The sequence below is a fragment of the Archocentrus centrarchus genome, chromosome 13 (assembly GCF_007364275.1).
Source record: "Archocentrus centrarchus isolate MPI-CPG fArcCen1 chromosome 13, fArcCen1, whole genome shotgun sequence".
In the NCBI taxonomy this organism is placed as follows: domain Eukaryota; kingdom Metazoa; phylum Chordata; class Actinopteri; order Cichliformes; family Cichlidae; genus Archocentrus; species Archocentrus centrarchus.
In genome coordinates, this window is record NC_044358.1 from 24,141,977 (window position 1) to 24,151,363 (window position 9,387).

Genomic DNA, 9,387 nt, shown 5'->3' on the forward strand with positions numbered 1-9,387 from the left:
TTTTCTGTTGCATACATGGTAGAGGGTGGTCTAAAGTTCTCTCACTCTTTTCTCGCCCTGGAAATACAGCAGACTAGACCTTTAGCTAGCAGACACACTGTGTGATAAACTGCAGAGACTTTGTGCGTTTGCTGATATTTGTTGAGGATTTAGAACGTTGTGTTTAAAATTACCTGTCACAACACGTTACTCCCTTTATGCTCGCTCCTTTTCTGTAGCGCTGGCTAGATGCTGAAGTACTGCGACCACAACTTATGGCCATCTGTTGTGCCAAAGTGATCGTCTGCCACAAAGTGATTTTTCTATGTGCTTTTATGTATAATGTCTTTTTTTATATTTGTGAATAGAATGTAGTCAATAGGATTTATGAAGGGCTTATATATAAAATGAAGAAATGACCTGTTTTTCAATTATGTTTATGATTCTGCATTATTGCACCTACATTATAATAAATCCAGTCCTCTTTGGTCACTTAAAATATCTTTATAGAGTGTAATGTTATATTTGTTGTGATTTCTGCTGCCCTCTTGGCCAGATTTCTCTTTAAAAGACATTTTTAAGATCAATCACAGTTTTTACCCTGATAAATAAAGAAAAAGTCACTGCCAAAAAACTGATTGCAGCTTCTACCTTGTGACAGAAATGTTGTTCCTCGCTCAAAATGACTTGATATCATTCACGAGAGATATGTTTGACATATTTTTCACAGATTATAGATCAGCAAGTCACTTACAACAGTGTAAATACAGGCAATCATTTTCTGGCAAATACCGGAAATCGCTTTTTGGCAGACGATCACTTTTTGGCACAACACCGAAAATGAAAACTTCCCTCAGATATCTGAAACCTAAAGTAAAGAGTCTGTTTTGAAAATGTAAGGAGTAGAAAGTACAGATATTTGTGTAAAAATGTGGGGAGTAAAAGTAAAACGTTGTCAGAAAAATAAATACCCAAGTAAAGTATACCTGAAATTTCTACTTAAGCACAGTAACAAAGTATTTGTACTTCGTTACTTCCCACCTCTGGGCATCACAGGGACAAGAAAAAAAAAGGATGTGTTGAAGGTGTAAGCGGATCACGGGATATCATTATTTTCTTATTTCTATTATCTCCACGCCATCAGCTGGAAGCAATGCCAGGCAGTTCAAATCTCAGTGTTCCGGAATTTTTGCTCCCACTTGCGGTGATCTAGCATGAATGGCCTGTTTAAGGTCATGCCAAAGCATCAGTTGTAAGTCAGACTTTGACTAGGCCACTCCAGAACTTTGATTTAGTTTTCTTTGAGTCATTCAGAAGTGGGCTTGCTGGTGTGTTTCTGATCATTGTCCTGCTGCATAACCCAAGTGAGCTTATGCTTCAGGGCATGAACTGATGGCCAGACATTCTCCGTCAGGACTTTGTGGTAGAGAGCAGAATTCACGGTTCCATCAGTTACAGCAAGTCGTCCTGAAGCAGCAAAACTGAACTCAGCTTTCCAAAAAATGTTAATCAGCTAACAAGTGGGGGCAATTACGTTTTAACACAGGGCCAGGTATGTTTGGATAGCTTTTTTTTCCCCTTGATAAGCGAAATCATTATTTTAAAAATGACAGTTATCTTTGTTCAATATTAAAATTTGAAACATGTAAGTGTGATGAATATGCAAAGAAAGTAAGAAAGAAAAGACAATAAATCAGGAGGGACTGAATGGTATCTTCGTTGACCTTGATTTGTAAAATAAAAATAAGAAAAACTGAGGGAAAACAAAGGTTCGCAATATGCTCCAACAACACTCCAGGGTTGAAAATTTGAATTTCTGCGTATTTCAGAGTGTTTTATAAATGTTTGAAGTGCAGAGCACCGTCTCCTGATGGTGTTCTCGGCGGTTTTTCGGTCTGTGCTGCTCTCTAGCGGCCAAACTGAAACTTTCCCACCGACGGTTCGTGTCTCCGCCGGAAGTCGCTGAGCTTTCCGGATGCGGTCGACGTCACCACACAATGAACATGGCGTCCGTGACAACAGGTGAGAGCACAAAGGCCCGGCTAGCCGGCGTTAACAATTGGTAGCGTTTAAAGTATTTGGACAGTACTTTGTCAGGTATTAACAGTGGGTCCTTGTCTTAATTGTTTGCAGCTGTTTCTTTTCGCAGCGGTCTCCGCAGAGCAGCTTTTATTCGCGGCTACAGCAGCCGCCGAAACAATGCTAATACAGAGTGCTAGCACAAAAGGCTGTGTTAGTGTCGTGTTGCTACCATAAATACGTGATTTAATCTTTAGTGGTTAAAAAGTCGCAAGGAGAACTGTGTTCTAAATTAGTGGCTAGTTTAACCTGTTACTAGATTAACTTGTCTCATCGTTAAAGCTAATGTTAGCCGACCAGCAACGAAACCATATTGTATCTACAGCTCTGATTTATCCTACAGCCAACTGTTAACTGTGATTTATTTAAAACAATATCTCTCTAAGTTGCTTCTGAGTGTTGTGAGAATTTAGTCACCGTGTTTGTCGCCGAGTTTCATGTTGGGCAGAGCCATTGTTCTGGCAGCTGCTGGTTCCTTCATACTCTGTTACTGCAGCCACAACACTGTTCATATGTGGGGTTAAAAATAACCTCCAGCTGGCCATGGTCAGCATGTGTTAGACATCAGTCTGCTGCTGTCTCCAAAGGTTTATGTCTCCCACTGGCGTTTTGTGTCACCGTAGTGTGTAGTATTACTTTGAGCAGGCCCACATACTGTTAATGTGATCACAGGCTATGGAAATAGTGGGTTACTTGGCCCATAGTTTTTGTTATTGCTGTTGTATTTTGGTTTCAGCCTTTTCTGTCCTTAAGTTAAAAAAAAAATTTTTTTTAAATGAAGCAATGTTTTTTTGGATTTAAGTAGATCAGTGGACTTTTTTCTGATACAGTAGACTTAAAAAGTAATCACCATGTAAATCACTTATTAGCAGCATCCGTGGTTGCTGCTTTATTTTCTTTTTAATGACTGTATGTTTGTGTGTACTTCAGTTGTTTGTTGATTAACGTTATAGTCTTTCAATTTTTCTTTTAAGCCACCTCGGAGTGGATTCAGTTTTTTAAGGATGCAGGGATCCCAGCTGGTCTTGCTGTCACATATGCCGTTTCCTTCGTGGACAACAGGTAAAGACTCATTGACCTCATTTACACATCCATACTGTGATTGTATGAACTTTATCAACTCTGTCATGTTTTGTCCTGATTGCTTAATCCTCTGCAGAATTCAGAAAAACATGTTGATGGACCTCAGTAAAGACATCATGATGGACCTTGGCATTACTGTAATCGGGGACATCATTGCCATTCTTAAACATGCCAAGCAGGTTTACAGGCAGGTGAGACAAGACTTGATTGTTTAATGTTATATAAAGTTGAAAATGACTGACTATTAACATTTAAATTTGACTGCAAGTGTACAGACAACAATATAACCATTGCATTGACTTAAAACAGCTGCTCCTCTTTGCTTTGTCTAGGATTTAATTTTAAATTGCAGATTTCACTCAGTGCTTAATGTTTTTTTCTTGACCTCCCATCTTTAGGACATGTGCAAAATGGCAACTGAGGCCATCTCCTCAGGACAGACCAGTGTTCAAGCTGAGCTCAGAAGAACTGCCAACACCCGTAAGTAATGACATTTTAATTTATTAAGTAAAGTTTTTATTTGAATTTCTGTTCTGACTGAACTTAAATGTTAGATACTGTTCAGCCGTGAGCACAAGAGGTCAGTTTGCTTGTCCCTAAATCATTCAAGTCACTACTTTGGTCAAGCTGTTGGAGTGACCCAACAGTTTGACCCATTAATCAGCCAAGCCAGAAGCATTGTGAATCATCCACTCCATTGTAATGTCTACAGGAATTACGCAAACATGTGATTCACTCATTTAACCTGTCATGATTAAGAATTGAGCAAGGAGCTGAGATTTGGAGGTTGAAGCTGTTAAGGAAAAGTTGCTTTTGAAGAGTCCCAATGAGCCTAACAAGGAAAGTATCCCTGGTTCGATCTAGGGAGGAGAGTCAAATCCCTTTGGGGTTGAAGCAGGAAGGGCATCGGAAGTAAAAACTCTGCCAAATTAAATATGCGGAGCTGCCTGCTCCACCAGGCAAGTGGAACAGATTTAAAAAAAAAAATTCAATTATTTTTATATAGATGACACTATAATCTTAAGGATAAGATTATTTATAGATTTATATCTTCTATTTATAATCAAAATTTTACTAAATTTTTAGGAAGTAAAGCATTTAAATAAATGTAATGGAGTGTGTTTCCTAGACATGGATGAAACCTACTAGTCCTGGACTAAAAAGTTAATTCAATGAAGCTCTCTACGGGGGGGGTTAAAAAGGCTTAACCGATGTGTGGGAAACTGGCCCATAATGATAGACACTGATTTGTGTTTGAAAATTAAAATTTGATATCAGCCATTTGGGTTACGTCAGTGGCTCCTCTGGCACATTGTTATTTTTACACTGAGTGCACTAAATTGATTCCCCCATTAGACTTGTTACCGGTTAGTCATGTCATGTTTTTGTTGCTGTTTCTTACTTTGCCATGCATGTTATGATTGGATAAATTAACCTTAATTTATCTCATAAGTAAATGAAAAAGTAGAAATGGAGGAACTAAAATATTAGCTGCCACATCATAAATAATATTTACAAGAGTAGATTTTGGGGCAATCTGAACTCCCCATGGTGTTTTGCACCTCGGTTCATAGTTAATATTATCTCTCTGGTTAAAGACAGTGTCCCATTTAAAAAATGTGCTAGAAATACAGTTTACTCTGACGCACTTTTATTTTATATTATATTTTTTTAGCTGTCTTTTTTTTAAACATTTTCAGGTTACATTTATGTGATTATATGATGAATATGGATTTAAAATGCAGACTCCTGTGGGGTTCAAAAGAAGTTCACTATAATTGCATTTAACACTGAGGGATTGGAACCATCTTCTGGTTAGATGTTTAAATTCCCAGCTCCTCGAGTCTGTGTATCAAAGTGTCTTTGGGAAAGAGAAGGAAGCCCAGATCAGTTCTGAAGAGTCACACAGATGCATCATCAGAGTATGAGTCTGCATGTGATTAAAAAGTCAGTCATAGATCATAAAGTTGGTCTTCATTGAACTATTATTTTTATCTGAGACTTTTCTTTTCCTTAAGTTTTCTCTGCATTGTAGGATTTTTTTTTTTTTTGTATCTGTGAACTACATTTTTGTTTTTGTTTTTTTATGTTTTGATGTTTTGATACTTGATATATTGAGATTAACATTATACACTGTTAGTTTCCAATTTGCAAAAATGCAGAATTTCCAAAGTGAAATATTTTTAGAACTATTGAATTCTTCCAGAAGATAAAGTTTTCACTGGAATTGAACAGAGCTTTGTGTGATAAATACATCTGACATCTAAAATATAGTTAATGTATGTGTAATATTTAGATGTAATACTTTATCCCAAATGATGTGGAATTACTGTATCTTAATCCACAGTCAAAGGCTGTCTTTGTGGAACTGGCTCCAGAACAAACTGCATCCCTTAGTTTGTTGCCTCCAATGGCAGATTTTAGAAGACCTAACACACTTCTTGACAACATATTCTTTGATGTACACTGTTAATTTCAGCATGTGCACAAAAAGATTCACGCCTTTCACAGAAGAAGTGTGAATCCCATCCGCCCTTCATCTCTTCGGTACAAAACATGAAGTATTTGTTGTGGAAAAAAGCAGAAGTAAGACTGTTTGTCTTTTTCTCAGCTGCCACTCGCATGATCGCCAACGCTTTGAGCCATGACTCCCCACCAGCCACTCCAGCCCGCCGACCGGACAACCGCCTCTCCGTCACAGTGTCCAATACACAAGCAAACAAGAGTAACAAAGCAAGTATGTTAAACTTTTTTCTCTTTTTTCTTTTTTTTTTTAAACACACCCTATCTGTCCCCTGTTTTGTTTGCCTGAAGCCGAGAAAGCCCTCTTACCCTTGTTTATTCCTTGCGTGCTCGCCAATTTGTTGTCAGTTATAAGCCAGCCAGCTGACGAGGGGAACGGTCTGCCGGTAGTGAAGCGCCGCCGTGTGACAGCTGAGATGGAAGGCAAGTACATCATCAACATGCCCAAGGGCACCACGCCTCGTACACGCCGAATCCTGGCCCAGCAGGCCAAGAAAGGTAGGCCTGATGCAGTGGCCTCGCCAACAGCTCGCCTAGCTAACGCTGTTACTCACAACAACTAATCAAAATTAAACGTTTTCATGAATTTCCCTCTTTAATACTACAACTGTTGATTGGGTGCAGATGATCAGAGCCTGTTTGACCTTCACCTTCTGTCCTTTTGAAATTCAAGTCCTTGTTTTTACTAATCCTGCTCACTGTACCAACAAACATTTCCTCAACAAACTGCTGTTTTTGTTTGGTTTTTTTCCCTTTTGTCTCACATCAACCAAATTTTACTTGTTTTTACTTCTTTGGTCTTTCCTCCTTGGCATGAGTTTGCAATAAGGTTCTGTCTCTGAACTGAGTTACAAATCTGTCCTTTGATTTCAACGCTTTTTCTCTAAATTTATGAAGGGAGATGTCAGAATTTACCTGTTAAAGCTGCAGTGTAAATGAATAATCACCCCTTTTCATGGAAAATTTAGACACAATCTAACAAACCACTGCAGCACATTAAGCTATCACCAGGAAGTCAAGTTTAGAGGCTTAGAAGAATGATGTACTCTGAACGGAGTAATTCTTAGTAATTGAGTGTAACTCCATTTCTAAGGCTAAGTCATTATGGACACGTTTTAATTCCTTGTTTGAGGCAGCCTTTTTGACTGGCTCGGTTACTTTGAAGTGCTGACAGTCATTGCTCATGCTTCCTGTGGGATTTACCACCACTGAATCAAGCTTTCCACCATTTGAAGTGATGTGACCACAACCAACAGGAACACCCTTTCAAAGAAAGACTTTAGAGTCTGAAAACTGTGGCGCAGAAGACTAATTTCCTCTCAGACCACTTAAATTGGAATTTACGCCAGTGTTAGGTGCCTCTCCCAGCTTTGGCCTTCAAGTCAAATCAAGTCAAGCCACTTTTTTATTTATAGCACATTTAAAACAGGAGTTGATCTGAAGTTCTTTCCAGGCAGATACATTTACACCCCAGGTCTCCAAAAACCCACATTCAAAAACACAAAATGCACATAAACACTGATAAAAATGAATGAAAAATTAAATGAAGTTATATAAAAACCCTGTAATACATTATAAATGTTAAGGTTTGCATTGCTCTTTTTTTTTTTTTTTTTTTTAATGAAAAGATAAAAAACCTCCAGGATAGTTTTCATTGGCAAGAAAAAAAAAATCAGTGTTACATTTAGTATAAAATGAACAATTTTAATCAGTGTGCCTCGATAATGAGGCTCTTTAGTGAGACATTTCAAAATAAAAGCACAATTTCTCAACGTAGTACATGTATGGAGATTACAATGTCAAAATTGAGTTGGATGAGTTGGAGTAAAAATCATTCATGTTTAAATAGATGGTCAGTTTTACTTTGTGCGTTTTTCTGTGTCATTCAGCAAAATTCTTGCACCTGTTCTATAACAATAAAATTAAGGATCTGCCTTTAAAAAAAAAAGAAAAGAAAAGTGTTCTTTCTCATGGACACACCTGGAGTATTTTTTTTTTTTTTAATTAAATTCACTAACATTCACAGACCTGTGGGTTACATCCTGGTGGTCAGAGGTCACTGTGACCTCCCGAGACATGCTTCTGTACACAGTCAAAGAAGTCATACAGTGATAATGACAACGCTTCATACAAATCCATGACAGAAGAATGTAAACTGAAGAAGGATTAACTAAGTCAGACTTTCAACAAACTGTAGTGGTGATAAAAACCTCTTCACCTTCTCTCTTCCACTGTGATCTGAATACTGAGTTTCTTTAATTTTTAGCCAGTTATTTTTCCAGCGCTAATAAGTAATCAAATCAGTCAGTTGTAAAACTTTTTATTCCCTTTTTGCTCTTCTTTTTTAAAAAGGTTTGAAACGCACCTCTGTGTTTGCGAGACTTGGAGCTGAATCAAAGGCAGACACAACAACGAGTAGTAACAAGGTGAGGCCTGTCAGTATATATTCAGTTTACTGCATCTTAAAGATGAGTTCTGTGCTTATAATGCTCATATTTTTGCAGCCGACCGGCGTGTTCAGTCGCCTCGACAGAGGGGATGAAGCTGCAGATGAGCCGCGAACTGGAAACACAGATGAGGACGAGGAGGACAGTGATGGAGAAGGCTCTGTCCTCCAGTATGCTGGTGTCCTCAAGAAACCCCCACCATTTCAGAAGAAAGAGCCGGCCACAAAAGCGCCCCCCATCACCCTGCGGCGCCTCGGAGGCAAATTCAAACTACCTCCCTCTGATGCTCCCACCTCCTCCTCTTCTTCTTCCCCGAATGGTCTCACCCCTGCTAAGATTAGTGTTCTTCAGAGACTGGGCAAGCCCCCTACCACACACTCAAACACTGCTGTGTCACCCACAACACCTGCTGACACACAAGACAACAGAGTGACCAGCACCAGGTCCCGAGGCCAGGAGAGACAGACTATAGCGAGCTCCAAGGTGAGCAGCAGCACGGGAGGAGCAGGAATAGGAGATTCTGTGGGGGCCCAGATGGACGTTAAAGCTATCAGTGTTTTCAAGAGACTGGGCAACAAGAGAACCTAATCCTGACACCCACGCACACACACAAAAATTATTTCAGACTTTCTTTACATTCTTTATAAAGTTTGTATCGCCAACCTTTTTTTCTTGCTGTGAGCAGGAATGAAGAGTTTAGTCAAGCGTGTGTGGACAAATTGCATATTTAAAGCTACTAAGATTGATTTATTTTAAACACATTATTCATGCTGCCATTGGAAAAATCCATCCATCCATCCATCCATTTTCTTCCGCTTATCCGGGGCCGGGTCGCGGGGGCAGAAGCCTAAGCAGAGAAGCCCAAGCTTCCCTCTCCCCAGCCACCTCCTCCAGCTCATCCGGAGGGACCCCAAGGCGTTCCCAGGCCAGCCGAGATACATAATCTCTCCAGCGTGTCCTGGGTCTACCACGGGGCCTCTTCCCGGTGGGACATGCCCGGAACACCTCACCCAGGAGGCGGCCAGGAGGCATCCTAATCAGATGCCCGAGCCACCTCAACTGGCTCCTTTCGATGTGGAGGAGCAGCGGCTCTACTCTGAGCCCCTCCCGGATGGCCGCACTCCTCACCTTATCTCTAAGGGAGAGGCCAGCCACCCTTCGAAGGAAACTCATTTCTGCCGCTTGTATTCGCGATCTTATTCTTTCGGTCACTACCCAAAGCTCGTGACCATAGGTGAGGGTAGGAACGTAGATCGACCGGTAAATCGAGAGCCTC

General features: G+C 39.9%; 1 protein-coding gene across 1 annotated transcript; it reads left to right on the forward strand.

Moving 5' to 3' along the window:
- The first annotated feature begins 1,965 nt into the window (after positions 1-1,965).
- c13h19orf47 (chromosome 13 C19orf47 homolog) lies at positions 1,966-8,963 on the forward strand. Its single transcript, XM_030744955.1, has 8 exons — positions 1,966-2,001; positions 3,033-3,120; positions 3,218-3,332; positions 3,540-3,621; positions 5,753-5,878; positions 6,013-6,162; positions 8,017-8,090; positions 8,169-8,963. Exons 1-8 carry the CDS (start codon positions 1,977-1,979, stop codon positions 8,697-8,699), a joined length of 1,191 nt encoding a protein of 396 aa, XP_030600815.1. The 5' UTR covers positions 1,966-1,976; the 3' UTR covers positions 8,700-8,963.
- The last annotated feature ends 424 nt before the right edge of the window (positions 8,964-9,387 follow it).